At 50.0% G+C, this 25,990-nt stretch overlaps 1 protein-coding gene across 2 annotated transcripts in view; it reads left to right on the forward strand.

The window, feature by feature from the left end:
• CPS1 (carbamoyl-phosphate synthase 1) overlaps nucleotides 1-25,990 on the forward strand; it is a 191,361-nt gene that overhangs the window by 58,154 nt on the left and 107,217 nt on the right. For both annotated transcript variants that reach the window (XM_054380999.1, XM_054381000.1), the window contains exons 17-21: nucleotides 8,025-8,169; nucleotides 9,686-9,896; nucleotides 14,197-14,395; nucleotides 18,529-18,705; nucleotides 24,762-24,880. In XM_054380999.1, the coding sequence (XP_054236974.1) occupies nucleotides 8,025-8,169; nucleotides 9,686-9,896; nucleotides 14,197-14,395; nucleotides 18,529-18,705; nucleotides 24,762-24,880 (851 nt within the window). The remainder of the gene's footprint in view (nucleotides 1-8,024; nucleotides 8,170-9,685; nucleotides 9,897-14,196; nucleotides 14,396-18,528; nucleotides 18,706-24,761; nucleotides 24,881-25,990) is intronic.

Raw genomic sequence — 25,990 nt, forward strand, 5'->3', positions numbered from 1 at the left:
AAGGCCACAAGAAGGTCACCTCACAGCTGCCTTTTGTCCAGACTGAACAACCCCAACTCTTTCAGTCTGTCCTCATAGGAGAGCAGCTCCAGCCCTCTGATCATCCTCATGGCCCTTCTCTGAACACCTTCCAGCACCTCCAGATTCTTTCTTGTAATAGGGGCTCCGGAACTGGACACAGAGCTCCAGGTGGGGTCTCAGCAGAGTGGAGCAGAGGGGGAGAATCACCTCCCTTGAGCTGCTGGCCACACTTCTCTTGCTGCAGCCCAGGCTCTGCTTGGCTCTCTGGGCTGCAAGTGCTCACTGCTGGCTCCTGTGGAGCTTCTCATCCCCCATGTGGTGATTTGAGCTCTGACGTTAGGAGCTCAAATGATAATAGATATAAATTCCTCCCCCAGCCCTTCTCCCTTTTTTCTCGGCAAGGTGGAGAGAGACAGAAGAAGGAAAAAAAAAAAAACAAAACTCGTGAAAGAAATATTCTGAAGTCGGTTTGGAAGTAGGAGGAGTAAATTTTTTTCTTTTTTCACAAAAGGGAAAGGAAAAAAATAATTTTTTACATATATATATATATCAGTAACAGGGGGGGTTCACAGAGTTGAGGGATGAGGGTAAGTGGGAAGAAAAATATACAAAACCAAGCTTGGATGGCCTTGTGTTCCCCTGGATGTCGGTGGATTCAGTTGAGAGAGAGAAAGGGCCCCAGCCACGTGGTCTGGTGCAGGAGACAGTGACAGCAACAGCAGCAGGAAGTCCTCTCGAGCAGATGAGGCAGGAAAAAAGGGAAGAGCAGCAAGATATTCGCCCCTTTTATAGGCTTGCTGGACAGGAAGGGGAAGTGGAATAGACCACCTCTGAGTCAGGGGACCACCTTCTCCCAGCAGGGGAGGGGCCAAGCCCTCCCCAGATTAAATTTCTTTTGTCCACCTGGGGCTGGGTTCTTCTCAGCCCCATCCAGGATGGGTGTGCCCCAGCACAGTCCACCCCCTTCTATTTCACTTCTACTTTCCTGTCACAGTTTCTTTATCCACTCATGAGTTGTGGTATTAGAGTTCATGTTGTAAGTCCCTCTTTATCCCGGCTGTGTCTCTCTCTCTCTCAGGGCAGTCCCTCTTTATCCCAGCTGTGTCTCTCTCAGGGCAGTCTCTCTCTCTGGTGCCAGTTGATGCAGGTGGTGCTTGAGCTGGGCAGGAATGTGGAGAAGAATAAGAGAGAACAGGAAACCATCTTCACCTCTGAAGGGGAGTCAGGAACAGTCTATTGCTGTATGGGAAGCAGGAGCAGGTGTAGGCGAGATGATGCAGAAGTCCTTTTGAGCTGATGCATGTGTGCGGTGGGTTCATGCTGGATCCTGGACACCAGGTTGTTATCAAACTAGGAGAGAAAACTTACAACGACTTATAACTATTATACAGTAATTACATTACATTAATTGGTGTTACCTTCAGAGGCTATACCTTTTCAGCCAACGTCACGTTTCGTTGTGGCACACGCTGAATATCCCCAGTCTCTAGTATGACCCAGTATGTGTGACCAGGCCCCTCAGCAGAGACCACCCCTCGGGTTGGTTTGCCCCCACCAACAGCAGGGAAAACCCACACTGATTTTCCTAGTAGGTTTTTCTCATTGATCACAGGAACTCCATCTCCATCCACTGTTTGCAGCAGGTTGGACTGGGCAGGACCAGCTCGGTTTACAGATCCTCTGCTATTGACTAACCAAGTGGCCTGAGCTAGGTGTCTTTCCCAGTTCCTAAAGGTTCCACCCCCCATGGCTTTTAGGGTGGTCTTCAACAAGCCATTGTAGCATTCAACCTTCCCTGCAGCTGGTGCATGATATGGGATATGGTAAATCCATTCAATCCCATGTTCCTTTGCCCAGTCCCTTGTGAGATGGTTCTTGAAGTGAGTTCCATTGTCCGACTCGATCCTCTCTGGGGTGCCGTGTCTCCACAGGACGTGTCTCTCCAGGCCCAGGATGGTGTTGTGGGCAGTGGCATGAGGTACTGGGTAGGTTTCCAGCCACCCTGTACTTGCCTCCACCATGGTCAGTACGTACTGCTTGCCACTGTGAGATCGAGGAAGGGTGATGCAGTCGATCTGCCAGGCCTCTCCGTACTTATACTTTGACCATCTCCCCCCATACCATAAAGGCTTCATGTGCTTAGCCTGCTTTATGGCAGCACAGATGCCACACTCATGAATAACCTGGGAGATTGCTTCCATGGATATGTCCACTGACCTGTCGCGAGCCCACCGGTATGTGGCATCTCTCCCTTGGTGACCTGAAGTGTCATGGGCCCAGCGAGCTAGGAATAGCTCACCCTTGTGTTCCTGGTCCAAGTCTATCCGAGAGATTTTAGCAGCCAGATCTGCTTGGTGGTTGTGCTGGTGTTCCTCAGTGGCTCTGCTTTTGGGAATGTGTGCATCGATGTGCCGTACCTTTATTGGCAGCTTGTCCAGACGGGCAGCAATGTCTTGCCACAGGTCTGCGGCCCAGATAGCCTTTCCTTTCCTCTGCCATCCGTTCTTCTTCCATTCCTTCAGCCACCCCCATAAGGCATTTGCTACCATCCAGGAGTCAGTATATAGGTAAAGCACTGGCCAGTTCTCCCATTTTGCTATATCCAGGGTCAGCTGGACAGCTTTTACCTCTGCATACTGACTGCATTTGCCTTCTCCGTCCCTTGCTTCTGCCACTTGCCTTGTTGGGCTCCAGACAGCTGCCTTCCATCTCCGCTTGCTCCCTACAAGACGGCAAGATCCATCTGTGAATAGAGCAGAGCCCTTTTCATTATCAGGGAGGTCATTATATGGGGGAGCTTCCTCAGCACGGGTCACTGTCTTCTCTGGTGGCATCCCAAAGTCAGCACCCTCTGGCCAGTTGGTGATCACTTCTACTATGCCAGGGCGTTCAAAGTTCCCCATTCGAGCTCGCTGAGTTATCAGGGCCATCCATTTACTCCAGGTGGCATCTGTGGCATGATGTGGGGTTGAGCTCCTCCCTTTAAACATCCAAGTCAAGACTGGAAGCCTTGGAGCTAAAAGGAGTGGTGACTCGGTCCCAATTACCTCAGAAGCAGCTCGGACTCCCTCATAGGCAGCTAGGATCTCCTTTTCTGTTGCAGTGTAGTTGGCCTCAGAACCTTTGTACCCCTTACTCCAGAAACCTAGGAGCCTGCCCCTTGTCTCACCAGGAGCTTTCTGCCACAAACTCCATGTAGGACCACTCTCACCAGCCGCAGTATACAGCACATTCTTGATCTCTGGCCCAGTTCGAACACGTCCCAGAGCCATAGCATGGGCCACTTCTCGTTTTATCTGGTCAAATGCTACCTGTTGCTCAGATCCCCACATAAAACTATTTTTCTTCCATGTTACATGGAAGAGGGGTTTCACTATTTGACTATACCCGGGAATGTGCATTTTCCAGAAGCCCACAAGCCCCAAGAAGGATTCTGTCTCTTTCTTACTAGTGGGTTGCACCATAGTGGCTACCTTATTCACCACATCCTGAGGGATGTGGTGACAGCCATCTTGCCATCGAACTCCCAGAAACTGGATCTCTCTGGCAGGCCCTTTTACCTTGCTTCTCTTTATGGCAAAGCCAGCCTCCAACAGGATATCGATTATCCTCTTACCCTTCTCATAGACCTCCTCTGCTGTCTCACCCCATACAATGATGTCATCAATGAACTGCAGGTGCTCAGGGGCTCCACCCTTCTCCAGTGCAGTTTGGATCACTTCATGGCAGATGGTAGAACTGTGTTTCCACCCCTGGGGGAGACGATTCCATTGATATTGGACACCTCTCCAGATGAAAGCAAACTGTGGCCTACATTCTTCTGCAATGGGAATGGAGAAGAAAGCATAAGCAATGTCTATTGTGGCATACCACTTGGCCGTCTTCGATTCCAGTTCGTACTGGAGCTCCAACATGTCTGGCACAGCAGCACTCATCAGAGAAGTCACTTCATTCAGGCCACGGTAGTACACAGTCAATCTCCATTCCCCGTTTGCCTTCTGCACTGGCCATATTGGGCTGTTGAAAGGTGAATGAGCTTTGCTGATTACCTTCTGGCTCTCCAGTCGTCGAATCAGTTGATGTATGGGGTGCAGAGAGTCTCGGTTGGTCCTGTATTGCCTGCGAGGCACTATGCGAGAAGCAATTGGTAACTTCAAATCCTGCACCTTATGGCTGCCAACTATGGAGGAGTCATCTGACAGCTCAGGCATGGCAGACAGCTGTTCCCTTTCTGCAGTCCCTACAGCTGCTACCCCAAATGCCCACTTGTGCCCCTTAGGGTCCTTAAAACATCCCTCCCGCAGAAAGTCAATGCCAAGAATGCAAGGTGCATCTGGACCAGTCACTATGGTGTGTTTTCCCCATTCATTCCCAGTCAGGCTTATCTCAGCCTGCAGTACAGTCAGATCTTGTGAGCCCCCTGTGACCCCTTGAATGGTTATGGGCTCGGTCCCTCTGTAGCTTGATGGTATTAGGGTGCATTGGGCCCCTGTGTCCACCAGAGCTCGGTACTTCAGGGCTTCTGAAGTGCCAGGCCATTTCACAAACACATCCCAGTACACTCTGTTGTCCCTGACCTCCGCCTGGCTGGAGGCAGGGCACGTCTAATGCTGGCGGCGATGCCCACATTTGTCACAGGGCCCTGTGTTACTGGGAGAAGGGTCTCTTGAACGGGAGGAACCACCCTGGGAAACTGGGGCTGCCCTTCTCCTGGGCGAGTTATTCCCATTGGGGCCATCTTGCAGTTCCCATACTCTGGCCCAGAGTGCAGAGGTGGGTTGGCCATCCCAGCAGCTCATGTTTTCCCCATGGTCACAGAGAGCTCTCCACAGAGCCACCCTTGACATGCCCTGATTAGCTTGGGGTGATCTCCTAGGGGGAGGAGAATGACGTTTATTCCTGATGGCTGAAACATGGATCCATTCTGATGGAGAAGGTGAAGGGAGAGAAAAGGTGTCATCCCCTTCCCTCAGTTCAGGCTTGGAGGCCTTAATCTCTTTGATGATGTCTTTAGTCATAGCCTCTATGGCTGAGATTACGGGCCTGTGACTGACACTGTCCTCATATTCCCTCAGGTCACTAGCAAACTCATCCACAGTTTTAGGACTTCCATCCTGTCCAGTCAGAAGCATCCCTCCTAGTGTGTGTGCATATCTTTGAGGGGCACCCTGGGTGAGTTTCTTTACTAAGGACCGTTTCATGGACACCTGATCTGGGTCCAAGGGGAGCTGGCCATTTCCATAGATGATCTCCAGCACAGCCATCTGTCTCAGGTACCGAATGCCCTGTTCCATAGCCGTCCATTTAATTGGGGCCCAAGGCAAATCCTCTCTGGTAGGGTACCTGCACTTTATAGCATTAGTAATCCAGGCCCAGAGAGTGTGTGTTCCATCGAGTTTTGCTAATTCTTTATCCAGGCCTGCATCATGAGACAGGGAGCCTAGAAGTTTTGCCTCCCTCTTATCTAGATCTACAGTTTCTGCACCCTCATCCCAACATTTTAGGGTCCAGTTTAGTATTGTCTCACCCTCTCTCCGTGCGTAGTCCCGACGAGTTTGCCTTAATTCTTTTCTGGGCAGAGATGTGATGGTTATGATCTCCTGATCTGAGTCCTCTCCATCTGCTGGTGGGTTCTGAGATGTGCTGGGTCCTGCTGAGGTGCCTTCTTCACCATCCGTATTTGGAGCTGATTTTTGCATCTTTTTCCTGCGTGTGGTAACCGGTGCTAGGGAAACTACAGGTGGAGGAGCATCAGGGGTTATGTGTGAAGCTGTTGGTGGGGGGTCAAACCCGCGGGGCTGGGCCTCAGGTTTGGCCAGCCTCCATCGGGCTGGACAGCATTCACAGCAGCCAGACCCCTCCCTCCTGTTTTCATAAACATTATCTCAGTGCCTGCAGTGCTTACAGCTCTCCGGCTTTGGGCCATTAAGGCTTACAAAAGAATTCCCTAAGCCCATTGTCCCTCCACAGATAGCTCTTAATGGGTTGGGGCACCCCCTTCCCCACATGGCCAGAGCTAGTATGATTATCAAGATTACATTTAAACCTACAGAGCATATTTTTACATAGTCCCATTCTCCTTCAGCAATATTTTTATCCACACGTTTAGTTTCATAATAGGTTTCAGAGAAATTCTTTATGTCAGAAAAGTTTGAGAAGTGCCCACCGCCAGTAGGATTGATGGAATTCAAAAGGTACATGCAAAACTGCATTGGCAGAGTTTTTATCCAGTCAAGCAGCATCTCTATAATTAACCAAAGCACACGGTAAGTCAGTAGTTTATACACATGCGTCCAAAAGATCCAGCCAACAGCCCATCCAAAAACTTGAAACATAAGAGTCTGTAAAATTACCATCTCTACTTCCAAACCCTTCTTTCCCAATCAGGTGTTATTTTCAAGCAAAAAAAAAAAATTATTTCCCAAGCCTCATGTTGGAAGTGCCAAAAGAAAGATTGTGGTGGTTTGAGCTCTGAATTTAGGAGCTCAAATGATAATAGATATAAATTCCTCCCCCAGCCCTTCTCCCTTTTTTCTCGGCAGGGTGGAGAGAGACAGAAGAAGAAAAAAAAAACAAAAACAAACTCGTGAAAGAAATATTCTGAAGTCGGTTTGGAAGTAGGAGGAGTAAATTTTTTTCTTTTTTCACAAAAGGGAAAGGAAAAAAAATAATTTTTACATATATATATATCAGTAATGGGGGGGGGGGGGGGGTTCACAGAGTTGAGGGATGAGGGTAAGTGGGAAGAAAAATATACAAAACCAAGCTTGGATGGCCTTGTGTTCCCCTGGATGTCGGTGGATTCAGTTGAGAGAAAGGGCCCCAGCCACGTGGTCTGGTGCAGGAGACAGTGACAGCAACAGCAGCAGGAAGTCCTCTCGAGCAGACGAGGCAGGAAAAGGGAAGAGCAGCAAGATGTCTGCCCTTTTATAGGCTTGCTGGACAGGAAGGGGAAGTGGAATAGACCACCTCTGAGTCAGGGGACCACCTTCTCCCAGCAGGGGAGGGGCCAAGATTAAATTTCTTTTGTCCACCTGGGGCTGGGTTCTTCTCAGCCCCATCCAGGATGGGTGTGCCCCAGCACACCCCAGCACCCCCAAGTCCCTCTCCTCAGGGCTGCTTTCCAGCCAGTCCCTGCCCAGCCCGGATTTGTGCTTGGGATTGCCTCGACCCAGCTGCAGGACCCTGCACTTGGTCTTGTTGATCCTCATGAGCCTGGCTTATTTACATTCTTTTACTTTCTCTGCTCAAACTTTGTGAGAAGAAAAATTAAAGACAGTCTTAAAACCATCACACCTGCCTTTTTCTATTAATTTCTTTTTACCCCATCAAATCTTGCAAATATTTTCTATGCTTTTCAAAAGAACCCAATGCACTTTTTTTTTTTTTTCCTTCTTAAAGAGGAATATGAAATGCTTGGCATTGGTGTTATGAACTTCACTTGTCACTCAGAGGATGATAGGGATTGGAAGGGACCTCTGGAGCTTTCCCACTCCAACCCTTCTGCCAGAGCAGGACCAGAGAATCCAGCACAGGTCACACAGGAACACATCCAGACAGGGCTGCAAAGGCTCCAGAGAAGGAGACTCCACAACCTCTCTGGGCAGCCTTTTCCAGTACTCTGTCACCCTCACAGTCAAGAAGTTCCTCCTCCTGTTGAGGTGGAACCTCCTGTGCTGCAGTTTATATCCATTGCCCCTTGGCCTATCCCAGGGTGCAACTGAGCAGAGCCTGTCCCTGTCCCTTCCTTCCTGACCCCCAGCCCTCAGCTATTGATAGACATTGATCAGATCCCCTCTCAGTCTTCTCCACTCCCCAGTTATCTTCATCTTTCCATTTTCACCTTGGTCTGGGATGCCTGAAGAGAATTTATGGTTGCATGCAATGATCTTAATGCTCTTTTCCAACCTAAATGATTCTGTGATAAGCCACAGAAGTCTTCAACGTGGAACATGTTCTAATAAGCTTTTCTCTTTCACTCTTCATTTCCCCCACATTCCCAGGCATTTGCAATGACTAAGCAAGTCCTGGTGGAAAAGTCACTTGTGGGCTGGAAGGAGATAGAGTATGAGGTGGTGAGAGATGCTGCTGACAACTGCATTGCTGTCTGCAACATGGAAAACATCGATGCTATGGGAGTGCACACAGGTAGGCCTGGGCATAGGCTGCTCACTGGGAATGCCTCATTCACTTTTTTTCCTGCAGTGCCCTTCTGCCTGCTGCTGTTGACAAAGGTTTGTATCATTGGACGTAGTTTTGTAATTGATGAAGTGAGCTCTAGAAATACTCTCCAGCTCTTGGATGCAGCCAGCTAGGTATGAAACGATCTCATGTCGCCTAAGAGTGCCTGGCCTCTCCAGCTCTGGGCTTCTAACTTTCTTTGCATCCAGCATTTTGGATCATCATAGAATCATAGAATCAGTCAGGGTTGGAAGGGACCACAAGGATCATCCAGTTCCAACCCCCCTGCTATGGGCAGGGACACCTCACACTACACCAGGCTGGCCAGAGCCTCATCCAGCCTGGCCTTAAACACCTCCAGGGATTGGGGCCTCAACCACCTCCCTGGACAACCCATTCCAGGCTCTCACCACTCTCATGGGGAAGAACTTCTTCCTTATGTCCAGTCTGAATCTCCCCACTTCCAACTTTGTTCCATTCCCCCCAGTCCTATCACTCCCTGATAGCCTAAAAGGTCCCTCCCCAGCTTTCTTGTAGCCCCCTTCAGAAACTGGAAGGCCACAAGAAGGTCTCCTCAGAGCCTTCTCTTCTCCAGACTGCACAACCCCAACTCTCTCAGGCTGTCTCCAGAGCAGAGCAGCTCCAGCCCTCTGCTTATCCTGGTGGCCCTCCTCTGGATACCTTCCAGCATGTCCATATCCCTCTTGTAACAGAGGCTCCAGAACTGGATGCAGTACTCCAGGTGGGGTCTCAGCAGAGTGGAGGAGAGGGGGAGAATCACCTCCCTTGACCTGCTGACCACACTTCTCCAGGCTCTGCTTGGCTCTCTGGGCTGCAAGGGCTCACTGACAGCTCATGTTGAGCTTCTCATCCCCCAGCACCCCCAAGTCCCTCTCTTCAGGGCTGCTCTCCAGCCAGTCCCTGCCCAGCCTGGATTTGTGCCTGGGATTGCTTTGACCCAGCTGCAGGACCTTGCACTTGGTCTTGTTGAACCTCATGAGGTTGTCATGGGCTCACCTCTCCAGCCTGTCCAGGTCCCTCTGGATGGATCCCTTCCCTCCAGCTGTCTGCTGCACCACACAGCTTGGTGTCATCAGCAAACTTGCTGAGGGTGCACTCAATGCCTCTGTCCATGGCACCAACAAAGATGTTGAACAAGCCTGGTCCCAGGACTGACCCCTGAGGGACTGCACTTGTCCCTAGCCTCCACTGGCACATGGAGCATTTGACAGCCACTGACAGCCACTCTTTGGGTGTGGCCATCAAGCCAGTTCTGTATCCATCTCGTGGTCCCCCCATCAAGCCCATGTGTGACCAGTTTGGAGAGCAGGATGTGGTGTGGGACAGTGTGGAAGGCTTTGCTCAGGTCTGTGCTCACTTCGTTACTAGCAATGAATTAGCAGAGAAAGTGACCTGTGTGGCTAGAATTTGCTGCAGCTCAGCTGCTTCTCATTTTCCTTCTGTGCTGCCTTGTGACAAACAGGAGATTCTGTTGTAGTGGCTCCAAGCCAGACACTCACTAATGAGGAATTTCAGATGCTGAGGGATCGTGCCATCAAAGTTGTCCGGCATTTGGGCATCGTGGGAGAGTGTAACATCCAGTTTGCTCTGCACCCAACTTCCCTGGAGTACTACATCATTGAAGTCAATGCCAGGCTCTCCAGAAGTTCAGCTTTGGCCTCCAAGGCTACAGGGTAAGATTATTAAAAATAAAATAAAAAAAATATTGCAGAACACACAAATGACTGAACATAAACTGTGAGTGTACAAGAGCAGCCAGGCACCAGTGGTGTTCCTCAGGGCTCTGTGTTGGGACCACTGCTGTCTAACATCTTGATTGATGACCATGATGAAGAGACAGAATGTGTCAGCAGTGAGTTCCCAGATGACACCAAGGGAGGTGGCAGTGCTGACCTGCACCAGGGCAGGGAGGCTCTGCAGAGGGACTTGGATAGATTGGATCCATGGCCAACCTTACCAGGAGGAGCTTCAACAAGGCCAAGTGCCAGGGCCTGACCTTGGGGCACAACAACCCCAAGCAGTGCTCCAGGCTTGGGGTAGTGTGGCTGGAAAGCTGCTGGCAGAAAGAAGTTGGGGGTGCTGATGGCCAAGCAGCTGAAGAGGAGCCAGCAGTGTGCCCAGGTGGCCAAGAAAGCCAAAGGCATCCTGGCTGGGATCAGAAATGCTGTGTCCAGCAGGAGCAGGCAGGGGATTGTCCCCTGGGACTCAGCTCTGGGAAGGCCACACCTGGAGTGTTGTGTCCAGTTTGGGGCACCTGAATCCAAGAGAGATGTGGAGGTGCTGGAGGGAGTGCAGAGGAGGGCAAGGAAGCTGGGAAGGGCCTAGAGAAGAAATGTGATGAAGAGCAAGTGAAGGAGCTGGGGATGGTTAGTGTGAAGCAGAGAAGGCTGAGGGGAGACCTCCTGGCTCTCTGCATCTCCCTGAAAGGAGGTTGTGGAGAGGTTGGTGCTGCTCTCTTCTCACAGCTCATTAGCCAGAGAAGAAGAGGGAAGAGCCTCAAGCTGCATCAGGGCAGGGTCAGACTGGACAGGAGGAAGAATTTTTTCCCCTCCAGAGTGGTCAGGGATTGGAATGTGCTGGGCAGGGAGGTGGTGGAGTCCCCAAGCCTGGCTGTGTTTGAAGGTGGTTTGGCTGTGGTGCTTGGGGCTGTGGTTTAGGAGTGAGCCTTGTAGAGTAGGCTTCTGGGGTGGACTTGGTGATCCTGAGGGGCTTTTCCAACCTGGATGTCTCTGTGATTCTGTGAACCAGATGATTAGATTTTTGCACACTGCCATCATCATTTAGTGCTGTTCCCTTCCTGGAAGAGCTAAAGTCCCCTCCACATTTTTCTTTTTATGAACAACAAAAATCTTTCCCAACCCTTGCTTGGGCCTCTGTTCCACCTTCCAGTGCTGATTTATTGTTGCTTTTGGTTTTAGAATCATAGAGTTGTCAGGGTTGGACTTGGTGATCCTGAGGGTCTTTTTCAACCTGAATGTTTCTATGATTCTCTGGAAAAGGGAGAATTACCATAAGGGACTTGAATCTGTGTAGTATTGAAATACCTGACAGCTACAAGGAGGAGTTGCTGTAGCTGCTCTCCATGCAGTTAAGAGAAGGAGGCACAGGCTTAAGTTGCAGCAGGGGAGACTGCAGTTGGCTGGTAGGGAGACCTCTGGAGTGGTCAGGTCAGTAAGGTGTAGATTTCTGCCTGGGAAGCTATTATGAGCAGTTCTTCTAGGACTGACCTCTGGTCCTGCTGGGAGATGGAAGAAGGGGTTAGTGAGCCCTCCAGGTCCATCCCAGCCTGCCAATGCTGTTGCCACAAGGAGGTGTGTGTGGAGGAGCCTAATAGCTGTCCTTGCAGAGTGTATACACTGTGTCCATATGCTGGCCACAAATCATCTCTGGGACAGGAAGGACACAGTTATTAATGAGCTGCCTGTCAGATGGATGCAAATGGGCTTGCTAGCTGCCTTTGTTTTGTTGGCTAATCATAAGCTAATCAAGATAAGGGTGGTCAGAGCAGGCAGTTTAGAAACTGGCGTGGTAATTGCGCTTTGCAGATATTGTTGAGAGGCACAAATGAATCTCTAATTGGCAGCCCTCAGCAGCTGTGATGGTTGTTGCAGTGCCATAGCAGCCCAGAGTTAAGCCATGATGTTGAGCAGTGGGTGTTTGATTGCTTGCTTTTTGGAGGATAGACTTACAGCAAAACAAATCTGTGCAGGTTTTCAGGGTGCCTTCACTTCTGCAGGCTGGACAACTCCAGCTCCCACAGTCTGGCCTTCCAGTATCTGAAGGGGGCTACAAGAAAGCTGGGGAGGGACTTTTTAGGATATCAGGCAGTGACAGGACTAGGGGGAATGGAACAAAGCTGGAAGTGGGTAGATTCAGATTGGATGTCAGGAAGAAGTTCTTCCCCATGAGGGTGGTGGGACACTGGCACAGATTGCCCAGGGAGGTGGTGGAAGCCTCATGCCTGGAGGTTTTTGCAGCCAGGCTGGATGTGGCTGTGAGCAACCTGCTGTAGTGTGAGGTGTCCCTGCCCATGGCAGGGGGGTTGGGACTGGCTGATCCTTGAGGTCCCTTCCAACCCTGACCATTCTGTGATTCTCACTATGGGGGTGACAGATAAAATGGTAGCTTTGGAGATAACAAAGCAAGACTCAGGTCTGGGTAGGTAGCTCTACAGTAGTGTGGTAGGTTAGGGGAAATCAAGAGTTCATTGGTATAATCACAAAGAGAACTCTTCCAAAGGCAAGACACTCCCAGGGGGACAGGCAGTTGGTCCTGGGATATTGTAATCTGCTATTGCATTCCATTTCCCTGTATCACTCTGTTTAAGGGAGTGCACAGACAGATATCTGTACTGTTTAATATTTCTATCAGTGCTACAGAGAAGACGATCCAGGCACCATCAGCAGTGTGCAGATGACACTCAGCTGAGTGGTGCTGTGGATACCCCAGAGGATGGCATCCAGAGGGACCTGGACAGGCTGCAGAGGTGGTGCCCAGGGGAACCTCATGAGGTTCAACAAGAGCAAGTGCAGGGTTCTGCACCTGGGACAAAACAATCCTCACTGTCAAGACAGGCTGGGGGAGGAGGGGAGAGAAAGCAGCCCTGAGGAAAAGGCCTTGGGGGTGCTGGGGGATGAGAAGCTGGCCAGGAGCAGGCAGGGTGAGCTTGCAGCACAGAAGGCCAAGGACAGCCTGGGCTGCATCCAAAGCAGCATTGCCAGCAGAGCCAGAGAGGTGATTCTGCCACTTTGCTCTGCTCTGCTGAGACCTCACCTGCAGTGCTGTGTGCAGCTCTGGAGCCCTCAGCACAGGAAGGACATGGACCTGATGGAGAGGCTCCAGAGGAGGGCCAGGAAAATGCTCAGGGGGTTGGAGCAGCTCTGCTGTGAGGCCAGGCTGAGGGAGCTGAGGGTGTTTAGCCTGCAGAAGAGAAGGCTCCAGGGAGACCTCAGAGCAACCTGCCAGGACCTGAAAGGGGCTCCAGGAAGGCTGCAGAGAGACTGTTAGCAAAGGCCTGTAGGGACAGGACCAGGGACAATGGCTTCAAAGTAGAGCAGAGCAGATTGAGATTGGATGTGAGGAAGAAGTTGTGCAGCATGAAGGTGGTGGAACACAGGAACATGTTGCCCAGGGAGGTGGTTGAGGCTCCATCCCTGGCGATATTGAAGGTGAGGCTGGACAGGGCTGTGGGCAACCTGATCTAGTTGGGGATGTCCCTGCTGACTGCAGGGGGTCTTGGACTGGATGAGCTTTGGAGATCCCTTCCAGCTCAGACCATTCTTTGATTGTATGTCTCTCCTCTCTGGTTGGGAAGCACATGTTCTGTTATCTTATGGTGTATGGGGAGAGGCTTTCTGCTGGCCTTGGCTGGCAGGGAATTTCCAGCTACGGAGCCTACAGTAGGTGTTAGTCTAGGGAAGGGGCAGTTTGGCTGCTCTTAGGCTGGCTGAGGCTGAGTGGGGTGGGGGTTTTCTAGAAGGTTCTGGAAGGTTTTGGCCTGCTCAGCCTGGGGGTAATATTTCTACCTGAACGCCTTTTGTATATTAGTTGTAAATAGAATTTTCATTCAAGCTTCCAACCCAATGTGGAACAGTTTTTATCTTTGCTCATTGGGAAAGGGGTAAAATATCTCTTCTGTCCTTTTGCCCTGGGCAGTTCATGGCTCAAAACTAGGACAGGTAGGAAGGAGGAGAGCCCTGCTGGACTTGAGCACAGGGTCAGAGGATGTTAGGAGTTGGAAGAGACCTCCAGAGAGCATCAAATCTAACCTCCCTGCCAGAGCAGGATCATAGAATCCAGCACAGGTCACACAGGAACACATCCAGACAGGGCTGGAAAGCCTCCAGAGAAGGAGGCTCTGTTGTATTGAGGAGGGAAAAAACACCTCGGAGCTGTTTGATCTGATCCACTCCCGTGATCTGCAAAAGCAACGTGCTTCCCACTCTACTGTTCTCTGTTCCTCTTCTCTGGCAGGTATCCCCTGGCATTCATTGCTGCCAAAATTGCCTTGGGCATCCCCTTGCCAGAGATCAAGAATGTGATGACAGGAAACACCTCTGCCTGCTTTGAGCCCAGCCTGGATTATGTTGTTACCAAGGTGCCCCGCTGGGACCTGGACCGTTTCCCCCACGTCTCCAACCGCATCGGGAGCTCCATGAAGAGTGTGGGAGAGGTGAGTCTGCAAGGCTCTCTATCCCTCCTTCTCTTTCATTCCACCACATGGAAAGTAATTTCTCTTCCTTGGGAACCCTCAGAATATCTGCCTTCAGGGACATAATGGCTTCTGAAGGTATTTATTCAGCTCAAATGATCTTTATCCAGCACTGTCATTAATTGAAATGAGTTAGGATGGTAAATCCCGGGTGTCACAGTGTGGATTCAGGAATAGCTTGACTCCTAAGGAAGGAGACTGCCTTGGATCATCTGAGGTTCACTTCATTCTTAGCACTTACTAAAGGACTCCCAGAGGATAAAATCAAAACTCAACCCCCAAAATGATTTTTTATTTGGGGTTCTGTAATGGTGGTTAATTAAAGCATACCTTTGAGTTGTAGTCTGTTAAGGTTTTCAGTCATAGAATCATAGAGCCATAGAATGGTCCAAGTCAGAAAGGACCTCCCAAGGTCATCCAGTCCAACCCCTCTGCAGTCAGCAGGGACATCCCCAACTAGAGCAGGTTGCCCACAGCCCTGTCCAGCTTCACCTTCAATATCGCCAGGGATGGAGCCTCAACCACCTCCCTGGGCAACATGTTCCTGTGTTCCACCACCCTCATGCTGCACAACTTCTTCCTCACATTCAAACTCATTCTGCCCTACTCTACTTTGAAGCCATTGTCCCTGGTCCTGTCCCTGCAGGCCTTTGCAAACAGTCTCTCTGCAGCCTTCTTGCAGCCCCCTTCAGATCCTGGCAGGTTGCTCTTAGGTCTCCCTGGAGCCTTCTCTTCTGCAGGCTGAACACCCCCAGCTCCCTCAGCCTGGCCTCACAGCAGAGCTGCTCCAACCTCCTGAGCATTTTCCTGTCCCTCCTCTGGAGCCTCTCCATCAGGTCCATGTCCTTCCTGTGCTGAGGGCTCCAGAGCTGCACACAGCACTGCAGGTGAGGTCTCAGCAGAGCAGAGCAAAGTGGCAGAATCACCTCTCTGGCTCTGCTGGCAATGCTGCTTTGGATGCAGCCCAGGCTGCCCTTGGCCTTCTGTGCTGCAAGCTCACCCTGCCAGCTTCTCATCCCCCAGCACCCCCAAGTCCTTTTCCTCAGGGCTGCTTTCTCTCCCCTCCTCCCCCAGCCTGTCTTGACAGTGAGGATTGTTTTGTCCCAGGTGCAGAACCCTGCACTTGCTCTTGTTGAACCTCATGAGGTTCCCCTGGGCACCACCTCTGCAGCCTGTCCAGGTCCCTCTGGATGCCATCCTGTCCCTCTGGGGTATCCACAGCACCACTCAGCTTGGTGTCAGCTGCACACTGCTGATGGTGTCCATAAGCCATGGCTCACACTGCTCCAATAGTTCTTTGTTCTTTCTGTTAAAACTGTTTGCCAAGTCTCAGCCTACTTCTGCTCTGGAAGTCCAAGCACAACCTATAATCTTGCCCTGCAGCTTTTACTTCTCTCAGTGATTAAGTTTCTTACAGCTGGAATGTGGCAGTGTGACTTTTAAACCCTGATTTAGGGTGTCTGGGACAAGAACAGCATTTTCAGATTGTATTTTAAGAGGAGAGAAATGAAGCAAAATGGGTTTATTACCCACTTAATTAGCTAATTACAGATCAGCTACCAAAGCAAAGTAATTAATTGTATATTGTTTTTAGCTGCCTTTCTCTCCTAATGCTTTTCAAGTAGCTATGTTATTAAATTATTTTGACACGTGAGACCTTCCTAACATCGATTCTACCTTGCTCAGACAAGGAGCGTTCATAACAACTGGAAGGATTAATTGGAACTCAATTTTCCACTGGCAGGTTTTGCTTTTAATGACAATGAAGCTTGGGTTTTTCTCAGTGAGTTGATGTTTACTGGTATTAACCCTCTCTGCTTAGGGTTTTTTTGGACTGTTCTGTAGAGTTGAGGTTCCTCTATACTGTTGCCTTGTGCTCCAGCAGCTCTAAACACTTCCTGGCTTCACATATTTGACCTCTCTCTCTGAGAGCCCTGGGGCTGATTAGTCTGAGGAAGAGAAGACTGAGAGGGGATCTGATCAATGTCTATCAACATCTGATGGCTGGAGGTCAAGAGGGAGGGGACAGGCTCTGCTCAGTTCCACCCTGTGATAGGAAAAGGGGCAATGAATGGAAACTCCAGCACAGGAGGTTCCACTTCAACATGAGGAGGAACTCCCTCACTGTGAGGGTCTCAGAGCACTGGAACAGGCTGCCCAGAGAGGTTGTGGCGTTTTCTTCTCTGGAAGCTTTCAGGACACATCTGGATGTGTTCCTGTGTGACATGTGCTGGATTCTATGGTCCTGCTCTGGCAGGGTGGTTGGACTTGATGATCTCCATAGGTCCATTCCAACCCCTAACATCCTCTGATCCTATGATATTTGCAGGAGGGAGCATTGAATCCTTCCAGTGGGCATACACAATGAAAACAGAATTGCCATGAACCCCTTGTCTTCAAGGCAGGATGCTGGGTAAAGGGAGAGGGGAGATAGAGGAAGAGTCAGGCCTCCAGCTGTGCAGGTCTGTGACTGCAGGCAGGTGAACTGAAATGGGATGGAGAAGCTTGAGAGATGGAGCAGTGTGCAACTAGTGGAGGTAGTCAGTAAAAGGTCTCCAGGAACTGTGAGTAGGAGGAGGTGTCTTTGAAGCAAAGAGCTTCTTGCCACTGTGTCTCTATTGGTATGGCACAATCACAGAATTACAGCAGACATCCATTTGGAAGAGCCCTCCAAGCTCATCCAGTCCAACCCTCCACCCAGCACTGCAGCATCAACACCAAACCATGTCTCCAAGGCTGCTGGAACACCTCCAGGGATAGTGACTCCTGCACTGCCCTGGGCAGACCATTCCAATGGCTGAGAGCCCTCTCTGCCAAGAAATATTTCCTAGCATCCAGCCTGAACCTGCCCTGCTGCAGCTTGGAACCATTTCCTCTGCTCCTCTCCTTTGCCACCAAGGAGCAGAGGCTGTCCCCTCCTGGCTCCAACCTCCCTTCAGGGATCTGCAGAGAGCAATGAGGTCTCCTTCAACCTCCTCTTCTGCAGCCTGAACACCCCCAGCTCCCTCAGCCCCTCCTCTAGCCCAGGGGCTCCAGGCCCTTCTCCAGCCTTGCTGCCTTTCTCTGGACAGGATCCAGCCCCTCAATTTCCTTCCTGCAGTGAGGGCCCAGAGCTGAACACAACACTCCAGGTGTGGCCTCCCCAGAGCTGAGTCCCAGGGGACAATCCCCTGCCTGCTCCTGCTGGACACAGCATTTCTAATCCCAGCCAGGATGCCTTTGGCTTTCTTGGCCACCTGGGCACACTGCTGGCTCCTCTTCAGCTGCTTGGCCATCAGCACCCCCAACTCCCTTTCTGCCAGCAGCTTTCCAGCCACACTACCCCAAGTCTGGAGCACTGCTTGGGGTTGTTGTGCCCCAAGGTCAGGCCCTGGCACTTGGCCTTGTTGAAGCTCCTCCTGGTAAGGTTGGCCATGGATCCAATCTAAAGAAGTCCCTCTGCAGAGCCTCCCTGCCCTGGTGCAGGTCAGCACTGCCACCTCCCTTGGTGTCATCTGGGAACTCACTGCTGACACACTCTGTGTCTTCATCAAGATCATCAATCAAGATGTTAAACAGAAGTGGTCCCAACAGTGAGCCCTGAGGAACACCACTGGATTTAACTCCAGCTGGATTTAACTCCACTGAGCACCTCTCCTTAGGCCCTTTCACCCAGCACTTACCATAATAATAACAATAATAACAATAATAACAACAACAACAATAATAATAATAATAATAATAATAATAATAATAATAATAATAATAATAATAATAATAATAATAATAATATAATAAACAACTAATAATAATAATATCAATTAGTGGTGCAAAACACAGCACTAGAAGGATGCTTTGAGTAGAATTAACTCCAGCTCAGCTAAACCCAATGCAGAGACCAAAGCAATCCCTTGTCTGAAACTCCCTGTTGGTGACATCAGCACAGACAGGTGTAGAAGTGAGTTTCTCAAATCTCAGTCAGCTGTGCCTGTGGTGAAGCCAGCAGGATTGTCCTAGGGAGGAGGTCCAAAGGCTGTCATTTGGTGGGTGTCTGCCCCCCTTTGCACCCCTCTGTTGCTGGGGGGTGGCTGATGTGGCAATGCTCTGTGTTGCAGGTCATGGCCATCGGGCGCACGTTCGAAGAGAGCTTCCAAAAGGCCCTGAGGATGTGCCACCCATCTGTGGATGGCTTCACTTCACACCTGCCCATGAATAAAGCCTGGCCAGCTGCTCTAGATCTCCAGAAGGAACTCTCTGAGCCATCCAGCACACGAATATATGCAACAGCCAAGGTAACAAGAGAGAGAAAACCTGAGACCTGTGTGCCTTGGCTCATGGCTACCAGCCTGGGCCAGCTTCAGGTCTGTGACTTGTGTGCCTTGGGTCATAGCTACCAGCTTGGGGCAGCTTCAGACCTGTGACTTGTGTGCTTTGGGTCATGGCTACCAGCTTGGGCCAGCTTCAGACCTGTGACTTCTGTGCCTTGGGTCATGGCTACCAGCTTGGGCCAGCTTCAGACCTGTGACTTCTGTGCCTTGGGTCATGGCTACCAGCTTGGGCCAGCTTCAGACCTGTGACTTGTGTGCCTTGGGTCATGGCTACCAGCTTGGCTCAGCTTCAGGCCTGTGAGCTGTATGCTTTGGGTCACAGCTACCAGTTTGGCTCATAGCTACCAACCTGGCTCAGCTTCAGGCCTGTGACCTATAACCCTTAGGTGATAGCTACCAATTTTGGTCATACCTAACAGCTTGGGTCATACCTACCTGTTTAGCTCATAGCTACCAGCTTGGGTCATAGCTACCAGCTTGGCTCAGCTTCAAGCCTGTGAGCTGTGTGCTTTGGGTCATAGCTACCAGCTTGGGTCAGAGTGAGATTCTTCACCCCATGGCTTCCCTGAGTCAAGCATATTGGGAGCACCTTGTGCAGGACCCTTGCTCTTAAAGTATAGATATTCTCTGTCACATTCCTCTGTATAAGGTAGCAGCTGGGTGGACATAATGACTTCAGCTTTTCCTGATGTATTCAAATCTGTGTTTGCCCTTTGGTACAATCCTAGCCAATGCTCATTGCATTCAGCAGCAGGTGCGTTCCAGGTGCACTTCAGTTTGTAGCTGAGTGTTGGTGGAAGCCTGGATCCCTTTCCTTTGTCACAGTTGTTGGCCTGATATTGGGTAATGGTCAGCCCTGGTTTACAGTGGCATGTCAGTCACAACTGGGCAGTTGTGCAGATTATCATTAATTTGTAGGAAGGGTGGAAAGAAAAAATTAAAACCCTTTTGAGAACTGAAAAAAAAGGATGATGAAGAATGCCAAGCTGCAGTCAATAAGAGCACTGTTGGAGAGCAGGGAAGGGGAAAAGGACCTGGGAATCCTGGTGGATGGGAGGTTGCCCATGAGCCAGCAATGTGCTCTGGTGGCCAAGAAGACCAATGGCATCCTGGGGTGGATTAGAAGGGCTGTGGTGAGTAGGTCCAGAGAGGTTCTCCTCCCCCTCTCCTCTGCCCTGCAGAGGCCACATCTGGAATATTGTGTCCAGTTCCAGGCCCCTCAGTTCAGGAAGGACCTCAGGGAACTGCTTGAGAGAGTCCAGCACAGAGGCACAAAGATGCTGAAGGCAGTGGAAGATCTTCCTGATGAGGAGAGCCTGAGGGAGCTGAGGGCTCTGGAACTTGGAGAGGAGGAGCCTGAGAGGTGACCTCATTGCTGGTGCTCAAGATGTGCAGGGGGAGTGCCCAGAGGCTGGAGCCAGGCTCTGCTGGGTGATGCCCAATGCCAGCACAAGGGGCAGTGGTGGAAGCTGAGGCAGAGGAAGTTCCATGGAAATAGGAGGAAGAATGTTTTCCCTGTGAGGGTGACAGAGCCCTGGAAGAGGCTGCCCAGGGGGGTTGTGGAGTGTCCCTGTCTGGAGATATTCCAACCCCAGCTGGATGTGTTCCTGTGTGACCTGCTCTAGGTGCTCCTGCTCTGGCAGGGGGGGTTGGACTGGATGAACTTTCAAGGTCCCTTCCAGCCCCTAACATTCTGTGCCTCTGTGCCTGACGGAACAAGGGTGCTAGCCCTAGAGACAGCACAGGCAGCTGAGATGCCCTCTGTTGTTTGGCCTAGAGATCAGGCTTGCTCCTTGACTCATGGTGTGAACACAGGCCCTTGGCTTCCCTGCATGGGGCCAGTGTCTACTGGATTGGACACTCTTGGTGCTGAGCAGGGCTCTAAAGTTGTGCTGTTCTGCTGTGGCTCCCATACCCTTTTTCCACTATGTGTTTAGGCTGCACTCCTTCATAGGGTTTCAAACAGAGTCAAGCCATTGGAGTGCTGCCCAGGGCCCCTGATCAAATCCTGCAGGGATCTCTCTGCAAAGTGGATTTAGCTTTTTTGTGTGGTGATTTGGGAGCTGGAACCAACTGCAAACTCATTCTTCTTTCCCAGTCTCCAGGTTTATGCCAAGAGTGAACAGAATTTGTTTTCTCTGCCCCTTCTCTGATTAAGGAGGCGAAGGAATCTCGGGGTATTTTAGTTGGTTGGTTAGTTGGGTTTTGTTGGTTTGGTTTTGGTTTGGTTTGGTTTCTGTTGTTTGTTTGGATTTTTTTTTGTTTGGTTTGGATTTGTTGTTGGTTTTGGGTTTGCTTTTGGTGTTTTGGGTTTGCGTTTGGTTTTTTTTGAGTTCTTTGATTTGGTTTGGTCTTGGTTTGGTTTTCCTTTGTTCTGTTGTTGTTTTTTATTTTGTTTTCATTTGATTTTTGTTTCTTGTTAGTTTTGTTTTCTTTTCTTTTCTTTTGATTTTATTTTGATTTGATTTTTGTTTCTTGTTGGTTTTGCTCTCTTTTATTTTGATTTTGTTTTGTTGATTTTGTTTGTTTTGTTTGGATTTGATTTTGATTTTTGTTGTTTTAGTGTTTTCTTTTGGTTTTGTTTGTTTTGATTTTGTTTTTTATTTTGTTTTGTTGTTTTTATTTTGGTTTTGTTTTGCTTTCTTTTGTTGCTTTCATTTGATTTGGTTTGGTTTGGTTTTGTTGTTTTTGTTTGGTTGGTTTTGATTTTGTTTTGATTTGATATTTGTTTCTTGTTGGTTTTGTTTTGTTTTCTTTTATTTTGATTTTGTTTTGATTTGATATTTGTTTCTTGTTGGTTTTGTTTTGTTGTCTTTTATTTTGATTTTGTTTTGATTTGATTTTTGTTTCTTGTTGGTTTTGTTTTCTTTTATTTTGATTTTGTTCTGATTTGATTTTTGTTTCTTGTTGGTTTTATTTTGTTTTGATTTGATTTTGTTTTTTGTTGTTTTAGTGTTTTCTTTTGATTTGTTTGTTTTGATTTTTATTTGATTTTGTTTTCTTGTTTTTGATTTGTTGTTTTTGTTCTGTTTTGGTTTTGCTTTGTTTTGCTGCTTTCATTTGGGTTGGGTTGGGTTGGGTTTGGTTTGGGTTTGGGTTTGGTTTGGTTTGATTTGGTTTGTTTGTGGGCGGTTTTTTCAGCTTCTCTTGAAGGGAAGGGCTTTTAAATAAAGTGTCCTGAGCAGACTGAGTGTCTGTGGTGGTGCCAGCTGTGTGTGTATGTGTGGCTCAGGGACTCCTGACTGAAGGTAGGAGATCCTCAAGACTGCCGGTGATTTGTTGGAACAGATGGGCAGAAGAAAGCCCTCCTTGTGTCACTTATCCTCCAGACACTAAGGAAGCAGGATGGGAGGAACTGCTTACCACTTGCCTCATACCAGTATCAGACCCAGAAATGTGTGAGAAAAGCCCAAGCCTTGTACTGCCAGCACTCAGGGACCACTGTGATGGCCCCAGGCTCCAGTCCCTTCAGCATCCTTGGGGCCCTCCCTTGGACTCTCTGCCACAGATCCCTGTCCCTCTTGAACTGGGGAGCCCAGAACTGGATGCAATATTCCAAGTGAGGCCTCAGTAGGGCAGAGAAGAGGGGGAGGAGAACCTTCCAGGATCTGCTGGACACACATTGCTGTTCTGTTATTAACTGGGAAGTTCCTTTTTGCCTCATTGTTTCAATCAATTTGATAAAAATAACTTTTAAAAGTAAAATGGCTCCATCAAGACAATGCAGAGGAACTAACTTGAGATACAGAAGGGGATGCCTGAGTTATGCTGTGGCTGCAGTGTGTCACCCAGCCCTGGCCTTTCCCTTGCTCCAAGGCCATGGGTTTTGATTAAAGAGTAGAAGGAGCAAAATGTGCAGTAGTGATTTTCACTGCTGCTTGTGTGCATGCAGCTATTCAAGTCAGCAGCTTATTACCTCTTAGGACAAGAGAATTAAATGTTAGAAGAGCTGGGCAGAGTGCCTGGAAGTCCTTTAGAGAAGGTAGAAGGTGGGGTGAGTGTTTTGCAGTGCCCAGGGAGAGCTGTTACCCACCCCCGCCCATGTGGGAGATGTCTCTTTGGAGCACAGCAATAGTGTGAGCTGTTCATTTCTGTCAGCTGGCATAAAGCCTAACAGTGCTGAAGCCCGAGGGGATGGTAGAGCACTGAGTCCTCACTTTGAGGAGTTACCAGACTGGAGTTGGTGCAGCTGGTCAGACTCACTCCTGGCTGGATGCTGGAGCTTCCTTCAATGAGACTGCTCTGGCTTGGTACCAGCCATGCTGCCCTGCAAGGAAACAGATAAGCCTGGTAACAAATTAATGAGGCTGATTACTTCAGCTCAGCAAAGACACCTTGCTGGTGTTAACATTATGGTTAGTGACAGCTGGTTGATCAGGAGAGATGTAATTGTGCACCACTGGTGAAACTCAAAACATGCTGGTGATAGAAGAACCAACTGCAATGTCTCCAGGTACAGCTGCTCCCCAGTACAACTCTCTTGGGGATTCTCTATCACATTCCTCTGAGATACTTTTATAACACTGCAATGCCCTATAAAACATTACAGGACCACAGACTCAGATGATGTTAGGTGTGGGAAGGGACCTCTGGAGAGCTTCCAGTCCAACCCCCCTGCCAGAGCAGGACCAGAGAATCCAGCACAGGTCACACAGGAACACATCCAGACAGGGCTGGAAAGGCTCCAGACAAGGAGACTCCACAACCTCTCTGGGAAGCCTGCTCCAGTGCTCTGTCACCCTCATGGTCAAGAACTTCCTCCTCATGTTGTTCCTCCTTTGCTTGAGTTTATATCCATTGCCCCTTGTCCTATCCCAGGGCGCAAATGAGCAGAGGCTGTCCCTGTCCCTTGCTTCCTGACCCCCCAGCCCTCAGCTATTAATAGACATTGATCAGATCCCTCTCAGCCTTCTCTTCTCCACACTAAACAGCCCCAGGGCTCTCAGCCTCTCCTCCCCAGGCAGTGCTCCAGTCCCTTCAGCATCCTTGCAGCCCTCCCTTGGACTCTCTCCAGCAGATCCCTGTCCCTCCTGAACTGGGGAGCCCAGAACTGGATGCAATATTCCAGGTGTGGCCTCACTAGGGCAGAGGAGAGGGGGAGGAGAACCTCCCTGGATCTGCTGGACACACATTGTTGTTCTGTTATTAACTGGGATGTTCCTTTGTGCCTCATTGTTGCAATTAATTTGACAAAAAAAAAAATTAAAAAAGTAAACTAACTCCATCAAGTCAGTGCAGGGGGATTGAAATGGTCTTGATGTTGAGGTACAGAGAGAGAAATCTGAACTATGCTGTAGCTGCAGTATGTCACCCAGGCCTAGCCTTTCCTTTCATCCCGGGTTAGCAGGGTTAGGGAGGTTCTGCTCCTGCTCTAACTCTGCCCCGCTGAGACCACAGCTGCAATCCTGTGTCCAGTTTGGAGCTCCCCAGGTCAAGAGAGACAGAGACCTGCTGGAGAGAGTCCAAGGGAGAGCCAGGAGGGCGCTTAGGGGACTTGAGCATCTGCCCTGGGAAGAGAGACTAAGAGCCCTGGGGCTGTTTAGTGTGGAGAAGAGAAGGCTGAGAGGGATCTGATCAATGTCTCTCAAGAGCTGAGGGGTGGGGGTCAAGTGGAGGGGGCCAAGCTCTTTTGGGTGGTGCACAGCAAGAAGCCAAGGACCAATGGAGACAAGCTTGCCCAGAGAAGGTTTCAGCTCAACAGGAGGAGAAACTTCTTTGGTGTGAGGGTGCCATGGCCCTGGAGCAGGCTGCCCAGAGAGGTTGTGGAGTCTCTTTCTGTGGAGCCTTTCCAACCCCAGCTGGATGCATTCCTGTGCAGATTCCCCTGGGTGGAGCTGCTCTGGCAGGGGGGTTGGACTGGGTGATTTCTGGAGGTCCCTTGCAGCCTCTAATGCACTGTGATACTGTGATACCTTTGCTGTTTTTATGCTACAGAGCTGCTGCTACCTCTCTGCAGCCTGACTCTGTGTTTGTGAAGCATGTATGAGAGGGGCTGCTTGATGCTCTCTTGCTTTTGCCAGGCCTTGGATAACGAAGTCCCAGTGGATGTCATTCACAAACTCACAGCCATCGACAAATGGTTCCTGGGGAAGATGCACAACATTGTCACCATGGAGAAGATCCTGAAGGAAGTGAACAGGTAAGGAGGACCAATAGCCTTGTGCTAGGAATCAGCAGTCCTTCTGGGGATGCCTCTGCTGGGAAAGCTGTGATTTGCCCTGAGCACTGATGCAGTCACTGCTGTGAGGAGGTTATTTCAGTGCTGCTGCTCTGAATCCCAATTCCCCACCTCACCCAGGCAGCACATTTCTGACAACTCACTACAGGCTGAGGACAGAGTGGCTGGAGAGCAGCCAGGCAGAGAGGGACCTGGGGGTACTGGTGGACACCAGCTGACCATGAGCCAGCAGTGTGCCCAGGTGGCCAAGAAGGCCAATGGCATCCTGGCCTGCATCAGCAATAGCAGCAGGAGCAGGGAAGTCATCCTGCCCTGTGCTCAGCACTGGTTAGGGCACACCTTGAGTGCTGTGTCCAGTTCTGGGCTCCTCAGTTTAAGAAAGATGTTGAGATGCTGGAAGGTGTCCAGAGAAGGGCAATGAGGCTGGGGAGGGGTCTGGAGCACAGCCCTGTGAGGAGAGGCTGAGGGAGCTGGGGGTGTTTAGCCTGGAGAAGAGGAGGTTCAGGGCAGACCTTGCTCTCTACAACTCCCTGAAGGGAGGTTGTAGCCAGGTGGGGGTTGGTCTCTTCTCCCAGGCAAGCAGGGTCTGAAGGAGAGGACAGAGTCTCAAGCTGTGCCAGGGGAGGTTTGGGCTGGATGTGAGGAAGAAATTCTTTCCAGAAAGAGAGCTTGGCCATTGGGATGTGCTGCCTGGGGAGGTGGTGGAGTCACCATCCCTGGAAGTGTTTCAAAGCATCCTGGATGAGGCACTCAGTGCTGTGGGTTAGTTGATTGGATGCTGTTGGGTGAGAGGTTGCACTTGATCATCTCAAAGGTCTTTTCCAAGCTGATTAATTCTGTGACTCTGTGAGTGCTCAGGTACCTTGGCTGTTCTCAGGGATTCTGGGAGTTCCACTTCATTTCAGAAAATCCTCAGTGTGTATCTGAGGTTAGAGATGGGAATGTGGATGGTCTGCACTGAGTGGCAGCAAGCTGTGCCTAGGACAGAGTTAGCCTTCAAACATAGGACTTGTTTTGACTGACTGCAGCTGAGCTGCATTTTTTCTGGCCTGGCCAATTGATTGTTAAGCT

This window comes from Indicator indicator, chromosome 5 (assembly GCF_027791375.1).
Source record: "Indicator indicator isolate 239-I01 chromosome 5, UM_Iind_1.1, whole genome shotgun sequence".
NCBI lineage: Eukaryota > Metazoa > Chordata > Aves > Piciformes > Indicatoridae > Indicator > Indicator indicator.